Source organism: Seriola lalandi, unplaced genomic scaffold (assembly GCF_002814215.2).
Source record: "Seriola lalandi dorsalis isolate HSWRI2012SDOR001 ecotype SW California unplaced genomic scaffold, Sedor1 jcf7180002053538, whole genome shotgun sequence".
Classification (NCBI taxonomy): Eukaryota; Metazoa; Chordata; class Actinopteri; order Carangiformes; family Carangidae; genus Seriola; species Seriola lalandi.
In genome coordinates, this window is record NW_019524091.1 from 759656 (window position 1) to 779447 (window position 19792).

Below are 19792 nucleotides of genomic sequence, written 5' to 3' on the forward strand. Positions count from 1 at the left end.
AATACGTGCAGCACAGGGCTCATTACAACCAGGAGTTAAGTAATCAGCTGGATGACTCGTGAGAGCAGCAGTGAGGAGGTGTGGCAAGGTGTGGTCAGGATGAGGAGGATTGCTCTGACTGGACGTCCCAAGTCTCACATTTTTCTGTAAATACCAAGTTACCGAAATGTACTGGATATAAGAGAAGTAAAACAGGAGCGCTCACTACTAGAGACGGTTTCACCTCAGTGCAAGTGACAGAATTGGAGCGGCGATTTGCTGATGTGTTTGGCCAGTGACAGAAAGCAGTTTGGGCCGAGAATATCCATTCATCCAGGAGGAAATTATGAGGAACGCTTCTTATGCCTTTGTTTTAATTTGTGACCTCAACATTATTCACTACCTCTCACAAGCTCTTACTTTTGAATGACGAGAGTAATGGAGAGACACCCCGTGGCAGAAGAAAAATAAACCCTCATTGATTAGAAACGATACCTATAAAGCCTCCTTGAACTGAGCCACAAGAGTCTTTTTTTTTCTGTCTACAAGATGACACGTTCTCATGGGCTTGCTGAGGTCAGTTTCTGTTTGTCAAAAACAAAAGAAAAAGTTGTATAGCTGCCCTCTCTCGGCACTGAATTTATTAGAAAAATGTTTCAGCCATGCTGAATACTGTATTTCTAACACATTCACTGCTAACACTGTGTGGGTTCAACTTTTCTTTTGCATGGTGTCATTCTCTTGCACACCTGTCTAACAGGTGTGCATTAGACAACACCTAGTGTGCCGTTTGTACAAGAAAAAAGTGTGACCACCACCATCGCAGCCCTTTTAAAGGAAGCCCCAACATTGTTTTGAACAGATGTCTGACGACGCTGTTTTGCTAAGCAGGGTTTGATGGATTGCTGGAATCTTAAATGTGTTGCACATGAATATTTAATGATTTATAAGTCATGATCGTGAGTCGTGCTGTTTGTACCCAGGTTCCTTTTTTTGGGGAAGTAATTGCGAGATGTAACAGCTGTTTTGTCTCTCCTTCCATTTCTATGTCCCTCTGTTGCTCAGTCTGCTTCTCTGATGCGTGTGTGCAGTATGTGGGTGTGGGGTTTTACGCACATGAAGATATGTTCACACACAGCTTGAGGATGACGCTGGAGAGACAGAAAAGCTGCGGTGAGTCCCAGCTGAAAGCTACATGCCGGATGTAAAGTTTAATGTTTCTCACCCCTCAGTGTGCTAGTGCTCCCAATGGGCACCCAAGGGTGTGGTCTCCATGGAAGGGCGGGCAGCTGAGGCACACAGCAGGTGGCATTGCTCACACAAGCAGACACCGTCCTTGTCCCATATCAACACCATATAACCGTACTACCCTTGTGCAGCTTCAGAGCTCTGATGGGTCTTGAACAGGTGAAATGAATACGGCGGAAACTCCCAAGGAGCCAATCAGAATGCGACACGGAGTGAGCCGGGGGCCGTAATGCTCACACACAGCCAATCCTACTCGAGCGGGTCGAGTGTTAGGGATCGAGGCTCTTGAGGAGGCTCGGTGACATTGGCGTAGAGCCTCGAGCAGGGAATGCTGTTGGCCTGAATCTGTACCCAGGTCAAATGCTCTTCTTAATCTCTTCGGTCAGACCTTTTCCCCTCAGACATTTATCAGTCTCCTACCTTGATTTTAAAAAAAGGCAGGGGTACGGCCAGGGGTGTGGCCATGGGTGGCAGGGGCACCTGCTCCAATCTGATTGGCTCCCTTGGTGACCTGACCACCAGAGTCAGAGGTAGTTGACTTTTTAGTGCAATGGATGGATTATTGAACAGACCTACTGGGTGCAGGTCCATTACATCCTGACACAACCTCTGTATAAAGTGACTATTAATATTTAAAATCAAATGGTGACAAAGAGACAAAAAACAACCACAAAAGATGCAGAACGACCACAAAGAGGTCATAAAAAAGAGACACAAAATGATCTCAAACAAACTGGGTGCCTTGCTCCAATATAGGAGGGGTGGGGGGCCTTTAACATGTCTGTGTTTCATAATCTGTCAATGCCTGTAGGCAATTTACAAAGAAGAGCCTACTGATATTATTTCATATTTGAATATTTAAATTATTTAATTTAAATTTATCGTTAATTTATTCAACAGAATAAACAAAATAACAATATTATAGCCAATTAGCAGGGCTTTAAATTGTAGTCTCAACCAATTTATACTCTTTTTACAAATGTGCGTGTCCTTCTTTAAAACTGTCCACCAGGTCTGGCCCACACTCAGAGGCTTTTGCACCCACCCCCGTTTTCAGGAACATCCAAATATGGTGAAATCAAGAAATGATATAGGCGGACTGTTTTCATCCACCATTAATCCCATGTAGCGGCAGGAATGGTTTTTTGACATACATGCGTAATGTCATCTCTCTGTGAAGCAGCAAATGTCAAAAGATACAGTGTTGTGACATTTACAGCATCCTGATGCGGGAGCAAGACTATGCCATTGTGCTCGTGAACGTGTGTGTGTGTGTTTACAGGTCACTCTGAATTCAATTCCAACTGTTCCAGGTTTGGTTCTCCACGTTGCCATGGGAACCCATTTTGAGTGTTTTGCTTAGTTATAGGAGTAGAGCTCAGACGACGAAGGCTTTCAGATAAATGGAGCCAAAGTCCTCCAGTGTACAGAACACCATGCGAGCTGCAAACAACTAAAACACAAAAGTTGAGTTTGCGGCACACGTCACCATGAGATTCACCAAGTAATCATTATAATATCTTTTGATATCAGTGTCAGAATCCTATGATTACAGCTTAAGTTTGTTATGAACTGCTGTCAGTTGGGGGACTCTGTAATTTCCACCCATTCCCAGGAGAGTGGAGACTGCCTACCGGTTACAGCTGCAAGTCCCACACTGCAGTCCAGCCGTGTGCTGGTGGCTCACGCTATGGGCGGTGCAGTGGTCAGAGTGCTGATTTTATATGACAGTGAAAACATAACCCAGTAAGGTGCCTCAGTAAAAATGCCTGTGTAAAGATATCGCTTCATTGACACATTCAAGTGCTCATTTTCTTTCCACAAGTGCAGCAGGGAAAACTGCTGAGTGGGCTGTCCATCTATGTCACAGTCGCAGCCCTTTGGTGACCTTTCTTATTCATAAACCCACTTGGAGGCATCGTTTCCATCCTTTTCCATATGTATGCAACGGAAGCTGGAAACCCCCACCACTCCCCCCCAAACAGAACAAGTCATCTACAGTACGGTCCCCACACAGCTGAGCCTCCGACACAACCTGAAGCACAGTCAGACCATTGTGTTTCTTCTGTTTCACACTGTCTCTGACGGAGGGGGAAGACACGGAGAGGACTTCCGAGTCAAACACACGTGCATGTCCCGTGCGTGCTCATGGTTTCCTCTTGGGTGTGTGTGTGTGTGTGTGTGTGTGTATACATGCTCCTGTGAGTCTCGGCTCCTGTGTGGGGAGAAATGAGCACTGCTGATAGAGGGCAGCATTTCTTCCCCCTCTCACTGAGGCTCCCTGAGCAGGAGATGAGAGGCTGCTGGTGGCTTCAAGTGCTTTACCCCTCTCTCAGCAGACTGTGGCGGCTTTGCTCACACACAGGGGGATTTATGGTTGCAGGTGTGAGACAAACAGAAACAGAAATCTTGCATATTCTCATTTCAACCCTTACACCTTCTGTTGATTTTATTTCCTTAGGGGGTTTGTACTCGGTTTTACAGATTATCTAACCTCTCAATTAATATAACTTCTAAAAGAAATATCTCAGCACACAATTGTTTTTTGATGAGTTTCTACTATGTACACATAAAAGCTGAGAAACATGCCTTCACCTCATACCTACAGATTCTTTCAATTCCGAAAGAGACAAAATCATCGCTTTATGTGAGTGTGTTTTTATGTTTATTGTATTTACGGAACCTTGCCAGAAAATGAAGTAGTACTTTAACATGAAACATGAACTGGGGACAAATACAAATGGGGGAAAAAAAAAAAATCTATTGTAAAAACGTACCAATAGATTCTAAACATGTGGCGGTCTTATGAAATGGTCTGATCTGGCCCTGATGTGGTTGTTTTGGGAGCTCTGATCTAAAGTTTGTGCATGAGAAGTTACTTAAAGTTCAAAATTATGGGAAATGTGTTTATTTGCGAGAAGATCAATACAATTCTCACATCTGTCCAAATATGAAAATATGTCAATATCTAATTTTAAAAAATGTGTTAATTGGCTGTTCATCTATCAGTCCACAAGATTACTTTATAACCTCCAACACTGGCAACCCCTCCTGTGCTTTACATAGCTGAGCTGTGGCAGTGTTTGCAGGCTTTCGGCAGAAGTAGTGTTTAGTATTTGGCAATAGTGATATGCCATAAAGCCTGTTTTACACAGCTGTGCCTGATCCTGACTAAGATTTGCTGAGCCCAGAGATGAGTCGGGTAATGTGGGCCAGGCAGGTGCTAGAGAGTAGGATGGCTCCATCTGCCTCTCTGCCAAGTGACCCAGCACATGCCAATACCCAGTCAGTCGCAGCGTGAGAGACAGACAGAGCATGTATGTGAAAGAGACAGGTTGTGAGAGAGCAGCGGAAAGAAAGAGAAACACAAGAAAGTTGCAGTGGGGAAACTGGGACCCCATGGGAGTCCTTTTGATTTTATCACACCGAACGTCAGGTTGTGGCGAGAGCGGCCGAGTATTTTCCCTACAGCCGCTGCAGAGCTGCACATGCACAGCCATGAGCAGAATGCGAAAACAACTGTAAATAGCTGTTGTCTTGCTGACCCTTGGCTAATATTTCCCAGGAGGAGCAGAATATTTTATTGTGAAGTGTTCAATCTGTGCATGTCTCACTAAACAGTCTATACTTGGGGTTTCCCATGGGTGCAGTAGCTGCTGCGGTAGCAGTGCGCCACTGTGCACGAGGAGTACTGTGTCAGTCCTGAGGTTTTTAAGCTGTTACGCTCCCGTTTTTGAATGTATTCTATTTATGAGTGAAACAGCACTTAAAAAACTGCCAAAATGTCCTACGTTGCAAGTTGCTAGGATACCAGTCAATTGATTGATTGGGCACGTGTGTTTAGCATGGCGTTCTTTGTATTCCTTGTTGCCATCTAACATCAGCAGTTGCCAACACGCTGTTTGCCCAGCCAGCTATGCAGCACCTCTGTCTCACGCATGCAAACAACATTATGACAGTGACTGATGAATTGCCTGCCCCTGTCAAGCTAAATGAAGCACAAACTGACACAAATCCAATTAAAATTGAGAAGTGCACCCATAGCAGATAGCATGATCTTGTTAAAAAAAAAAACCTAAAGGCAAAAACACGGAACACGGACATCTTTAGCTCACTAGGTTAGTAAATATTTGATGCTGAGGCAGCCATGCATGTGCTCTTGTTGGAGGGTTGCAAAAGTTAATGGGGTCTTTGCCCGTTAAGCAAAGTAAGTTTTTTTTCCCCCTAACATTTACAGAAGACGCTCACTCTGTACATGTTCAGGTGATTTTCATTTTTACCATCCAAAAAGATGCAGCTGCAGTTCACCTCCATACTCTCTTTCCACTGCAGCATTTGCTGCTTGACTCCCTCCCTCCTTCCATTATCCTCCTCCTCCTCCTCCTCCTCCTCTCACGTGCATGCCTTGTGTCAGCGAGCCATGTCATATGTACCACCTAGATTGCGTGCATTGTCTCTCACCGCCTCCCTGCAGCTCATAATGTCACTGCTCCCCTGGCACAGCGTGGCAGTGCAGAATGAAGCCATGCTATGTGTTAGCGTGAGCGGGTGTAAATAGCGTACAGCTGTATGTTATGTACTGTAAGCTGAATGTGAGCCACCCTATCAGATAGTGTAACAGAGACAGGCGTTTTATTCTTAGTAGAGTTGTGGTTACTGCTATTGGAATTCTTTGACAACAGTAGACCTCTGTGTGTGCATGTGTCCATGTCATTGCGCGCATGTGTGCGTGTGTGTATGTGTATGTGTGTGTGTGTGTGTGTACAGTGCTTCTGTGTTCCTACCATTCCCCAAGCGGGAGGCAACAGTTCATTTCAGAGATGGTTGCTAAGATGGTTTTGTTTTAAGTGGTGTGAGGAGTGACTCCAGGCAGCCCGGTTTCCGGTCGCTTGACGTTGCAGGAGAATAAATTACAGAGATATAGAATGACGAGCTTCAAAGGCGAGTTTGATGACAAAGAGACAGTGGTGTGGATGTGGAGCCTCTGAAGATGTTGCATTGAATCTGTTGCACTTGAACAAAAGTATAATTTCACAGGATGTGTTTGTCGGATGTAATTGTTGCACCCTTTGATGGATGCCTGTCCACCGCAGGCGTTCTGTAGAGCATTTACAGTATTGCTCCTTCTTCCCCATCACCACATATCACCAATGCTGGCATATCACGGCACATGATTCACAACCCAGGTCCACACACACACACACACACACACACACACACGCACACACACACACACACACACACACACACACACACACACACAGATGGGCTCTGACTTGATCAAACGTCAGCGCAAATAACAGAAATGCCACCAGACAAAACACAGCTCTGATTTGCTTTTCCTAACACTGGCTACTTTTTGCTTTGTCTTCATAAAATGCAACCCACCACTACAGATGTTAACCTTTTCCGCCATGAGGTCTGATTATGATGAATTGAATATTATTACCGTTTTGTGTGTGCCACATGCTCAAATCTGCCAGGCCGTCACACTGACTCAGTGCTCCTCAGAGCAGTTGTTGTGGCTGTCTTAAAGAATGAGGGTTAGGTTTTTAGATCAGCCCTCATTCCTAATAACCCCTTCAACTTAGACAGGGTGTTTGTTAAAGAGGGGAACCAGCCTCGTATGTTTTCTGCCAGGAATGATGAAAGCAGCCGGCCTGTAAATGCTTGCAGATTTGTTTTGGTGATTCGGTGTGGAGGAGAGTCGTAAGGCTGAGTGGGGCTGGGAATAGTTGTTACTGCACCCTCGAATATCATGTGTTGCAAAACAGAGACGTTGTCTCATTGATATTAATGTTTTGATATTGAGCCTCAGGTGGTTCTGCGGAAAGCGCACATTCAAAGACGGTTGTGTTTTACCTTCAAAGACAAAATAGATGTGGGAGAAGTTTGGTTCATAGATTTCGGTGGCGATAAGGATCTGAGATTTCCACCTTGACGTGTTTTTTTTTTTTTTTTTTTTTTTTCCAAGCAAACTCCTGTGTTTGTGTGCTGTTACATTCACATGCTGTAGCATTTTGTCACAAAATCAAATGTGGAGGACAAACAATAAACAAACATAAACTGTTACAGAAGCTGCAGCTTTTGCGAGTTGAGGAATCGCTTCAGCTTGGCAGACGTTCGGGCTCCACTGAGTGCCTTCTAGTCACATATATAAGAGGCACCGACAACAAACCTTTCCCTCAGGCTTTTCCACAATCACCAATAACTCTCTCTCGCCTTCTCTGTCTCACTTTAAATGCTGCCCACACAACAGGCTTTTCCACCCGCTCCCCTCTGCTATGGAGCTCAGGCTCCCCCTAACTTGAGATATCGACGTCAACTCAGAATATTTACTCAAGTATTTATCGCCTATTGATCAGGGCTGACACCCCTGTGACCATCTCCGATAATTGAATTAGTCTGCATGTTACATTCTCACAGAGCATACAGGCATCCTCCAAACCCCAGCTACCGCTCTCCTTACCCACAACAGCAGCTTCCCATTCCCAGCGCCCTCCTCCCATTGAATTGAAACACACACACACACACACACACACACACACACACACACACACACATATATACACACATACACATGCAGCTCCGAACTCCTAACCATCCTCACTCCACTTCCTCTCTAGCCCCCTGCCTCATTTCACAGAGTAGGTCAGGATGTGAAGCCATTTTAGCCACAGGATTAAAGTCTGACAGGGATAATGCCACTTCAGCCACTTGTGGGTCATGTGACATGAGATGATCTAAGGTTTTGGGAGGAGCACTATAATGTAATTAATGTATCGGAGGCTCTTATCCATTTGACTCCACCCATTGTAGAGCTGGACCATTAAACCATTAAAAACTGCTCTTTCACAGGCGACAGTAAAGAAAAACAGTGATGGCGATAAATTGTTTGACACCCACAATTTGTTTTTACCCCTCTACATCCATATCTGCAGAGACAGTGAAGAGAAGCCAGTGTCTCTTCTGCTCAGAACTGCCTATTGATTTAATTTTAACCTTAAACCTATTTGTACTGTCCCCCCAACCCGCACAAGTGTGTCCTATATAGATAATCCCACCGCTTTGTTAATCTCATGATGGCTTATCAGGGTTACCGCACTTTATTTACTTTACTACACTTCACTCACTTGTGTAAAATTGCTGTCGGTCTGCAATTCATTTAATCTCTTTATCTGTTCTTATCTCTCACTGATTCTTTGTTTTTCCTTCACTTGTTTCTTTGTTTTCCAGAGGCATTGATTAAATCGTCATTTTATGTAAAGTGCAATCAAAATAATATAAATGAATAGATAATTGATTAATAATTTGTGGTTAATTTCTACTGTTCTCCACATTAATTATTATTAACCATCAGGACTCTGCATAATTTAAAATTGCTGAGACTTTTAAATAAATATTTCAGGGCTGCAACTCACGCTTATTATTTTCATTATCAATTTGTCTGCTGATTAATTCTTCATTTGTTGTATAAAATGTTAGAAAACCCTGACAAATCCTGAGCTCAAGTTCCCGCAGTCCAAGGCAATGTTTTCAGATAATTCATTTTGTTCAACCTGCAGCAACATCCCAAAAATATTCAATTTACAATGACATAATAACATAATACAAAAAAAACACAGCAAATCTTTACATTTTGAGAGCTGAGAACCAGCAAATTTGTTGCTTAAGAAATGAATTTAACGATCAACAAAATTATTGGCAATAAATTTTCAGCTAATTTGTTTTAATCTCTAAAATAATTATAATTATGATAATTATGTAATCACTGTTATGTGTACTTGTACCCTTTAAATGAATACTTAAATAAATTAATGTTTGATGAAAATTCAGATATTGCTACCTTCATTTTCATTAATTTCATTGTTTATTTAACCAGGTAAAATGGCGGCATTAAAACATTGTTTCAACAATAAATATACTGAAGGCAATCAGGCTACAAATACAGACAAAGTCCAGTTAAGATGTATGAACAGGAAGGATTTCTCCAAACCGTCTAAGATAAAGTAAAAACAATACATTTAAAGGCGAACACATGAACCTAGACTGCTGTTTTTTAGACCCTTTAAAACTGACTTGAACTCTCCAGCAGCCATTTTAAGAAGCACCATAATTAAAGGCAAACAACACAACTTTAATTCAACTTATTTGAAACCACATGCATGTGTCAGGCAGAGTCTTCCAGGGTTCTCGACCCTGTGTTTGAGAAACGTAGAGTGTGTTTTACTGTTTCCAAGAGCTTTGTTCTGCCGCTTGTTTGTAGAGCGACGGCTCCTCAGTGACAGCAGCTGTGACTGGCAGGGGTGTTTTGAAATATGCTGCTTATTGACCGTGTTTCTCTTTCTCAGAGGATGAATCTTCACTCACCTCCTGCTAGTTTCTGTGCGTGTTTTCACTCTCTGGTAGGAACTTCCCTGCAGACAGGGGGAGGGGAAAGAGAAGGGGTAGTGTGTTCATGTTTGTGTGAACAAGTAACGCTCGCTCTCCAGAGGGAGCTGGAGGGAGAAGTGAGACGGGCAGAGAGAGAGAGAGAGAGAGAGAGAGAGAGAGAGAGAGAGAGAGAGAGAGAGAGAGAGAGACGATGAGAGACAGACAGTAGAGGAGCGGGAGACAGACCGAGAGGGAAGCAGGCAGGCTAACAGTCTGAGGGCTTGCGTAATGTTGAGTGATGTGCGTGCGGTATTGATCCAGGTTAACCCTGCCGGGACCTCCACCTATGGCAGGTGGGCTCAGCCTTCCAGCCACAGTATAATACCTTATGGTTGGCAGATTAAAGGATGAGACCTAAGGAACAGTTGCTGCACTACTCAACATAAAGCAAGAGAAGCAGCCATGAGGAGCAGCTGACAGCGTCGACCCACACCACACCACCACAGTAGGAGCTGGTATTCACCTGTCAGTAGCTCTTAGCACTGAGGTGTGTGAGAGTGAGAAAGACACCGAAAATACATCAGTGTGATCGTGTGGAGAGGAGTATAGGCACACCAGTGTGCTATACATTAGCGTGTCCGTGGATGTGTGTGTGTGTGTGTGTGTGATTGCGTGTCAGTTGTGTCCCTGTAGGTTCGCTGTGTGCCTGTCAGTGACAGTGCTGACTATGTGCTTTGTGACGGGGACTCAGAGGAGTCCTCACTTAGTGAAGTAGCAGCGCGGAGGAGCTGGCAGGCGTTTGATGTGTGCAGGACAGGACAGAACAGCATAGCACATGACTCTGCAAGTCCTCTTGAATCATCTTGCTGTTATAGTATTATTATTGGTTGTTGTGACTCAGTGAATTATAATGAAAATGCTGTCATTGCACCTGACTGAATAATATTTGTTGCATTTTGCATGATTAGCAGGAATTACTTTTGCACAGGATTGTGCATAATGTTTTATTCCCAGCACATTCAGTCTGTTGAAGGTTATTTATTCAGTTTTAGCTGTTGGCTAAATACCACTTCTGTTTGAGGCTGTTGGCAGGTCTTATTGGTGTATATATAGCACCCATCCGCTCAAAAATGTGTTTTGCTTATTATCAGTTCACTTGGATGTCTGTGCAGGATGATGTATGTGCAATTTGAAACTTCTCACAATCATGTGGTGAAAGGGGAAAGTAAAGTTTCTCTGTGCTCTCCTTAAATCTCACTTTAACACCTGTAACTATGAGCGTGATTTGTGCCGACACACCTAGTTTAGAAGCCAATATGGGATCTTTAAATATTAATTACTTGACAAATATCTGCAGCGGGTTGAAATGTCTGTTAGAATAAATACGTGGTTTGGTGCCAGTGTGCAGGGGTTACTCTTATCTTCGATAGGTCTCCATGCAGGCTCTCCATTTAGATGTTTCATTGACGTTTCAGTGACATTTATTCTTGAAAAGATTTTCTTACTGTGGTAAACAGTCATGCATCATTGTTGTGGTAGTAGTATCAGATTATCATACTTTCTTCTTCCTGTACAGTTCTGACTTTAAGAGCTCCTTAACTGCAGAGTAATTCACTGTTTCCTGTCGCTGTGGTCACCCACGATACTGGCCAGAAGGAGGTTTGGCAAACACAATTTTAGATAGATGTGGGACAAGAATGCATTCTCGCACCAAATTCTAATATGTGGATTTGTTTCGAAACATGTGATTTAATGTTCGGCTCAGTTGCTGTGTTATCACTGTGTTAGAAATGCATTATGCCACAGTGATGGGAAAATGGAACATTTAAAAATGCTCATTTCATTGGTTTAGTGGGCATGACGGGAGAAAATTTGTTTTGTGTCAGCTGGGCACCCTGTGGCATTTTAGCACTGGCTGAAAATTTGTGATGATTACACCTGAGAACTGAAAATCATTTTATATCTACAACAGCATGCAAATAGCTTTGGACTTCCCAGGGGTGCTGTGTGTGTCTACCTAAATGTTTATAAAATTTGTGTAATTTTGTTATTTCTTGGAGGTGTTATAATATGCAGATCAACACCCTCTATAAATGTTTCTGTGGATACAGTTGATAAAGACAGAGGACTGACTGTATCAGTGTAAACATGAGCCGTCTCTCACACTGTGTAAATCTCAAACATGAATGACAAGTTTGGCCTGAATCTTCTAAATCTATTGAATCATTTGTAATTAAGACCATTATGGGATACTGAATTATACTTTACATTTCCCTTTGTACCAACAGACCTACTCAGTGAACTTTTCAGTACATGTAATGGATGAAGAAACAACGTGCAGTGTTTCCTTATTTACATCTTTCTATTAAGCAGCTGAGTGAGTGCTGACAGCGAGGAGCAGACAAACGTCAACAGGAAGGCTGTGGCTTCCATTAAAGCTGCGTGTGTCTACCTGCCTGCCTCCTGGCCTGCGTCTCCCTGCTTCGGTGCCATAGTGAAAATGAATGTGTGAAGAGAAACAGGCAGGCAGGTAAGCCTGCTGAATTCTGATGAGTTCTCACCCGCCGAGGGTTAGGAGGGAAAACTGAAGCAGGCACCTGAGCCCTACACACGGAGATGAGATGGTTAGCAGCTCCAGCAGCAGCTTTGTTCACTCTGCAGTGTCAGTGTGAAAAATATGTGGGGAGGGAGCAATGAAACGCAGCAGATACAATGTTTTCTTACTCAGGATGATGGGGGGGGATAGATTTTTGATAAAAGTAAATTAGTGCCTGGAGGAATTAAAGGATTTAATGAAACTGAAAGTGAAGTAAACTGTCACTAGAAGCAATTATTGATGCTTTTTTCCAACTTAAGGGGGAGAAGCAATTTTCCCACATTGTCTCTGAAGGTTCTCCTTCGCCATAAAAACGGCAATTATGATACTGTGTTTAGATTGTGACACCCATCAGTGTAGATTATTAATTCATTAAATTAAAGCTGCTATAATTGACATTTTTACATTAACAATGCAACAAATTATGTGTAATGTGAAAGGGGTCTCTCAAATCCACAGAGAATGATCACCCAACTCTACGGTTCCCCTCAGACATTTCAGCATTGTTCAGCTCGTTGGTTTGGTTTTACAGCCCACAGCTTCTCTGTTTTGGGGAATTAAGCACCTTAAGAGCCAGATATTTCCTTCAGGAGTTGGTAGAGACCTAAAACTTACATTCACCGCGTGGCAAAAACACAACTCCAAATGAATGATGTTGCTCCATATCTTCTGGATGTGTAAATAATAATACGTTTTGTGTTTACAGCTTCTTTCCTTTTTCACAAGTGGCTCAAAAAATCTGTCAGTGCAGGTTGAATGCATTAGTTGAATTTTAATTTATCTTTTGTCCAGTGTCAGAACAGCAACCTTAATGTTCCCCTCAGTATTCCTCCATCACTGGTTTTAAAATGTATTATTTATAAGTAATTATTTTTCTGCCCTAAACTAAATCTCCCAGTCAGAACTTTCTCCCAGACTGTGTACAGTCCCCAACAGAATGCTGAAATGCTTTATGTTGCTAATGTTGATAATATATGATATATACTGTATATAAATAATAGTAACATATGTATATAAATATATAAATATGTGTGTGCAAACAAGGATGAACCTTCAATCTTAATTTTTAGTTATTTTCTGTGAGCACAGATGATTTTAAACTTTTTAATTAACCTTTTATATCCATCCAATAGGCTCAGGTAATATCTGAAATTTAATATCTCGATACTGCCCTGTCCAAATTAAATGAAAAACTTTTCTTTTTTTCGATATTATGAAAAATATCGCATTTGACTGGAAATATCCTGATATTCAAAATATTATATATATATATATATATATATATACACAGCATATATATTCTATATCAGCGCAAGTCTACCATCCAGATAACACTTAATTTTAATGGTCTTTAACTTCTAAATAAGTTCCACAAAGTTTACTAGATAGACATTAGTAATGTGGTATTGCTTAAGAGAAAAAGAAGAATGTCCTGTTAAGAAAAGCTCCATTTAATCTCAAGTTCATTTATTATTTGAAATTTTGTTGTTCGTATATGCTGTTTGTTTGCCTGGAGACAAATTTCACATTTTGTATTCAGACCTGCTGTGACTGAAGTGCCTAAAAAAAAAATCTAAATTAGACTAGCAATTAATTTGAATTAATTAATCAGAAGTGTATAAATTGAACACTGTCTCTTTCCCGCTCTAATTAGTACAAATTTACATACTTCATTGTAGGAAACTTCCTGGAAATTAATATTATTAAAAATGATTAGGAAATGATTTGGAAATTACAGACCAGTGAAATAAAGCATTACCATTACCATTATAAGCATTGCCATAATACAATGATAAATATGTTGTGTTTGTTTTTTTGGCCTGGTTGAGAAATTGTCTGCACTGGATTACATTTCTTCCCAGCTCTCAGCCCATTGCACAATCACATACTTACACATGTAATGGAAAAATGTTAGATGAAGTCGAACACGATGTGGCGGGTTGCAGTGTACGGCATACTGTATATATAACGTTCCTTTACATACAGCCTGTGGTAGCGCGTGAGCTGAGGAACTACAGGGGTTTGTTTGTCCTTCTGGAGTATAAACAGCAACAAATCTTTGCGGCTGAAGGACAATAACAATGCATAGACACTTCTGTCATACAAATCCTGTTATCTCTGCTCCACAACAATTGGATGGGCCTTAGAGAAGTGCTTAGGAGCACTACACAGAAATGGTCTGAGCTCCATTTTAATCCAGCAACAGAGAGTGGGACACAGTGGGTGCGCCGCCAGAGTTTGAAAAGAGGAGCAGGGGGACATCTTCCAGACACTAGGGTCTTCTGAATATTGTTGACTTGTTGCTTCCTCTCCGAGATTTCAGGGCATTTAGGCGCTTAAGAGCTTAAGGGTCAAAGCTAGAAATTGGGTTAATTCAGATTAGACGAGTCTGCGGTTGATGTATAAGGACCACCAGACTATTTCGCCGCCACCCCCAAACTGACCCATATCTAAAGTCCTGTTACACTTTGTCTGTCTAAAGAAATAAAAACCGTGGGGACATAGTGCTACTTTAGAGGTTTACAGTCCATACTGATGATGAAAGAACAGTAGGACCTCACATACATGCGCATGTAGCTGTAAATGTAGCTGGTTGTCCTGTGATCACATTATACTGCACTCAGCACTGCAGCATCAGTCTACTACACAGAAAAAGAATCAGGGGCATTACTGTTGCTTAGACAGTCTATATCACTGGATTTGTAATATGATCACGTAACAGATGCATAATCACACACCTCCAGTATGATTTATGGCCGCCGAGGTTTTCATTTCCTATTTTATCTGCATGGTATGGCTGGGTTGAAGGCCTGATCATCTCTCATTTTGAAAGTCATCAATTATTTCCTGTGCAATGAAGTCCTTTGTCGGGTCGTTTCTGGACTGATGTGGACTTCCCTTCCTGTGTCTGTTGTGTCACGAGAGCGCGGCCTTCGACGGGAACAAAGCGCTTTGTCAGGCAGATACGGAGACAAGGGAAGGGAGGGCTGGAAAATAAAGATTTCTGTTTTTCTGACATAAGTCTGCTTCAGTGATGTTGCTCACACCTCATCACAAGGAGTGAAACATTTCTTTAAGCATTACATATGCGCTTATATTGGTGGGACACAAAGGCTTGGGGGTTTAAATTGGAGAGTTTTGCACTGAAAATGAGTCATGGAAGTGTTGCACCAACTAGATCCACACAGATGAGATGGAAATTAAAGTAAATGGAGAAAAGAAACTTAATCAGTCGTGAATTTTGTGTTTAGTGGAGAGGTGACTTGTGTGTGCAGAATTGTTTGTGGGAGTTTTGTGAAGCGTCGGACAGGCCCAGTGGACTGAAAGGCTATTTGGGATCTTTTTATTCGTCCAGAGAGAGCCTCCCCGCTGGGCACAGCTCACAGCCTTGTGAGCCGTCTCTGACAGCACGGGCATCCGCACAGAGCAGGGAGAGAAAGGTAAACAAGGCTTTTAAAGGCCTCATTAGACAGAATCCTTGAGCGGAGAAGGAAACGTTTAATCATTCACTCCTGTGAGCTTCTGTTAAAAAAAGGAAAAGGTTTTGACCTCAGTGAAAGAAGTCTGGAAGACGCCTGAACAAAAAGACTTTTCTGTGTTACTGTGTGATACTTTGATTTTTGTGGGGGCGTGTTAAGGACAAAGTACAACAGAGTTTATGACAAATTGAATAACCATTATGCCCAGTCTATAGTGACTGAATAATGTGACAGAATTGTGGTAGGAACACAGAAAGAAATAAAACGTAAGCTCCCTCTGACTTTAAAGGTCAAACCATTAATCTGCATAGGCCACGGCTGCCAATAATTCACTGTTGATCCATTAATAGATGAAACTGAAGAGGTTGCAGTTCCGCTTATTACAGTTCTTAGTCACAACCAAAAGCTCTCGGCAGGTATTTGGCCTCTTTGACCCATAGACATAAAGGTGTTAAAATGTAGATCAGAAGGTAAAACAAAGGGAAACATCACGAGGGATGAAAACACTGCAGAAAAAATAGGTTTCATAGGTTCGTCTTTCGGAACATTGCAAACCTCTGGCGAGGGGTGAATACCCTCTTTCTCACCCCTCTGCCCTCTCAGAGGTTAAAATTCCTTCGACTGCCCTGCGTGCATGTGCGTATTAGTATGCACGCGTGTGCACAGTCACGGTTTCTTACCTCGTGCAGGTGGGTGCAGTAAATATTAGCTTTTCAAATTAACATGGCCACCCTCAGATATTTAAAGGCCGAAATTGAGAGGCTTTCTTTTTTCTCTTGGCAGGCCACTCCAAACCAACAGCAGACAGCATGGTTACATTCAACAAACATTAAGTAACCATTGACTTCAGTCTGTATCTTCTACTGTAATCCAGTTTGGACTTTGGGAAAGCAGGAGCTGAGAAAGGGCGTTGAGTTCACCTTGAATGCAAACAAACAGGAGATATTAGCAGATGCCCGCTGCCATGTATAATACCACTGGGTTATTCCCTGATTGTGGCGCAACACATATAACCTGATGATGAGCTAGATCTGAACATTGTAGACACACAACTGTATATGTTGCAGGGTGGCATGTGTTGTGGGCCTCTCCCTGCCCTGGAGACACACAGACAGACAGACAGACAGACAGAGAGCAGTGATCTTATGGTCAGCTAGCGGCCACAGGCATGCTGAAAATGAGACCTTCAAAACTGTCGAGAGGCAGTGTCACTTTTTCCGAGAGATGTCCATTCAGGAAGCTTCCTCTGCATATTTCAGAATGGCAGGCGAGCAAGTGTCCTTTAAAACGTGCAAGCCTCAGATGAGAAAGCAAAGGGATAGAGGTGGCGGCGCAGCCTGAATAGGACGAGGTGCGTGTGTTGAAGTGATGTTATTGAGAGAATGTCCTCCAGGAGTTTGCCTCATTTGACAGTGGAACCGCTAATGTGCTTATTAACATTAAAGAGTGCGGAGGACGGCAGTGTTGTGTTGCAGTTCAGTGTCATATAGTCCAACATTACATCAAGGTTACAGTCAGTTATAACAAAAACACAATAGAGAACCGGGCCCTTATAATTCACAGGCTATTAAAGTAGACGGCGCTGAATGAAAGGAGCTTTTAGTTTCCATATTTGGCCACTCGTGGATTCCAGCGTTTGGGCCTGTTTTGAGGTTTTGAATTGGCCTCAAAACGCTTCTCAGCTATTGGCTGCTTTTGAGTTGCAGGAGGTGTGTGTACTACGTTGAAAAAGGTGATGTGTTTTAGCGGCACAGACACATGTTTGATCGGTTTACCCTTGTTTGGATACTGGTTGCCAAGAGAGGTCTCTCATTGAGCCACTCGCTTTAAACCAGCATCAGTGACAGAAAGCTTGCAGGTGTGGTAGGACACACTGGGAATTGTCAAGTTTTTTCTTTTTCTTTTGGACTTTTGTGTTTGTTTCTTTAGGAGAACGCACTTGGCAGAGGATAGACCAGACTTAACAAGTTTTTCCTGTTATTTTATTCATGAAAGTACCAATTAAACTGATGTTAAGTCATTGATATAGAGTTACAGAAGCAAAATTAATTTTTTGTGTCATGTCTGTTCGTTTACTCCTCAGTATTTTATCAATACTGCTTAGAGTACAGATAGATGGATGAGAGAGGAGAGGAGAGGAGAGGAGAGGAGAGGGTTGTCCCAAATCCATGTGACGCTGTGTTTCTCCTCTTTGAGTTTTTTTTTTTTTTTTTTTCCTTCGGCGGCACAATCAGAAAGAGTCATTCATTCGTGTCCAGCTGCCAGCTCGGTCCTCTCGTCCTCTGCTCGCCGCTGACAGGAAATTCTGACCTGTGGTCTCTTTCACCCAGATGTGTTCGGAGAGAAAGATGGAAAACCTTGACGGAGAAATGTGTGTTGGTGTGTGAGCACGTTACGTAGACGGTTCTACGTGCGTGTTTGTTTGTGTTTCCTGTGGAGAGTCCTCCTGAACTTAGATCCACCTCTCATTATAGCTTATTACCGTTCCTCCTCCACTTCATCTACCTCTGCGCCGCAGTCTCGCTCTTGCAATGCCTCCTAATTGTGCGCTGAAATGCTTCTGAAATGTTTTGTTTTTTGGGTTTTTTTTTGGGGGGATACGGTGGCTCAGCGGTGTGGCTTTTACTCTGCCAGCCACTCTGCTTTTTAAATCAGCAGCTCTCATTGCGGAGCTGGACTCTCTCACGTTAATGTAGTTGTTAACAGCTTGTGGTCAGCGGGCGGTTTGTGTGGCTTTGCTGTTTGAGCTGACACGCTCACTGGAGGCAGAGAGAGGCTGTGTGGAAGCTCTGGATCCCAAAACGACCGGGCACAGAGGGACACCGTCCCATTTGTACGTCTATCTTTGTCTGATGGACATATTTTGATTAAAAACTAAGAGCTTGTTCAAATCTTTACGATCTTGACGTCTCAGGTTTGGAAGGTCTTTGTTCTTGAAGTCAAATGCACAAAGGCGCAAACAGTTGCTGACAAGCAAAAAAAAAAAAAATTGAAATTGAAAAATCGAAAAGAAAATTGAAATACACGTGAATCGGAAACGACTGATAAATTGTAAAGGAATAGATAAATACATTTTCAAGGTATACATAAAAGTCTTGTATATTGATTTTTCTGTCTTTTGTTCTCTTGTCTAAAATCCAGTCAAAAACACACCTTCTGAGGCTCCGGTTGCTTCACTGAGGATGAAGGAAGCCCGTCTTTGTGGTCGAAGAGATGTCTTTACTTCTCTCAGATTGTTTCATCTCTCCACCACGGTCATTTTTTAAAAATTAAAATCTGTATTTCCATATCATTTGTGTCACTTTTTCACTTCTCGTAGTGAGAGTAATAGTGAGAGTAAGAATAACACTCGTAGGAGGGTGTTACTGAGAGTCACCAGCTGCTGTCTAATAAACGCCCTCACCTACACACCTAGATCTGCTTCCGCACTTCTGCGACAGTTCTTTGATAGGTGATGCTGTCTAATGATCTGTGGGCGTATTAGAAAGTAAGATTACACTATTAGACTGTTAACTTACACACAGTGTGACACATTCCTCATAGAAATGTATCTGTTGGTAGCTGCTGATATGTATCAAATGTGAATGTATATGAGTGAAGGTTGGCTTTGCTGTAAACACAACAGATGACTGCTTAAGTGTAACCATAAGTGTGTGTGTTTGTTTGTATGTGTGTTTGTGAACTTGTTTTACTACTAATGCTGGACCCCAAAAGTTTAAATGGCTGTTTGCAGGTTACGACCTGATGTAAGGGTTAGGTTGGGGTTAAAACTACGAATACAGTAAAACAAGGGTGTGTTTGTGTGTGTGTGTGTGTGTTTGTGTGTGTGTGTGTGTGTGTGTGGCGTGCGTGCGTGCGTGCGTGCGTGCGTGCGTGCGTGCGTGCGTGCGTGCATGCGTGCGTGCGTGCGTGTGTGTGTGTGAGAGTTTATGGTTCAGGTCTGTTAAATCCACTCCGTCTGTGTGTCTCGTCTCTGCAGGAGTCGGAAGATCCAGATCCGGAACATTCCCCCTCATCTACAGTGGGAGGTCAGTTGTTTGTCTTTGTATGTGTGTGTGTGTGTGTTTGTGTGTGTGTGTGTGTGTGTGTGTGTGTGTGTGTGTGTGTGTGTGTGTGT

The 19792-nt window shown here is 42.5% G+C and overlaps 1 protein-coding gene across 4 annotated transcripts in view; it reads left to right on the plus strand.

Annotated features, from left to right (window-relative positions):
- Window positions 1-19792, plus strand: part of igf2bp2a (insulin-like growth factor 2 mRNA binding protein 2a) — a 46103-nt gene that overhangs the window by 6472 nt on the left and 19839 nt on the right. For all 4 annotated transcript variants that reach the window (XR_015436924.1, XM_087172642.1, XM_023401183.2 and 1 more), the window contains exon 3: window positions 19655-19703. Coding sequence is in view for 2 of the 4 variants with exons in the window: in XM_087172642.1 (XP_087028768.1) it covers window positions 19655-19703 (49 nt within the window). In the remaining 2 variants the exon portion in view is untranslated. The remainder of the gene's footprint in view (window positions 1-19654; window positions 19704-19792) is intronic.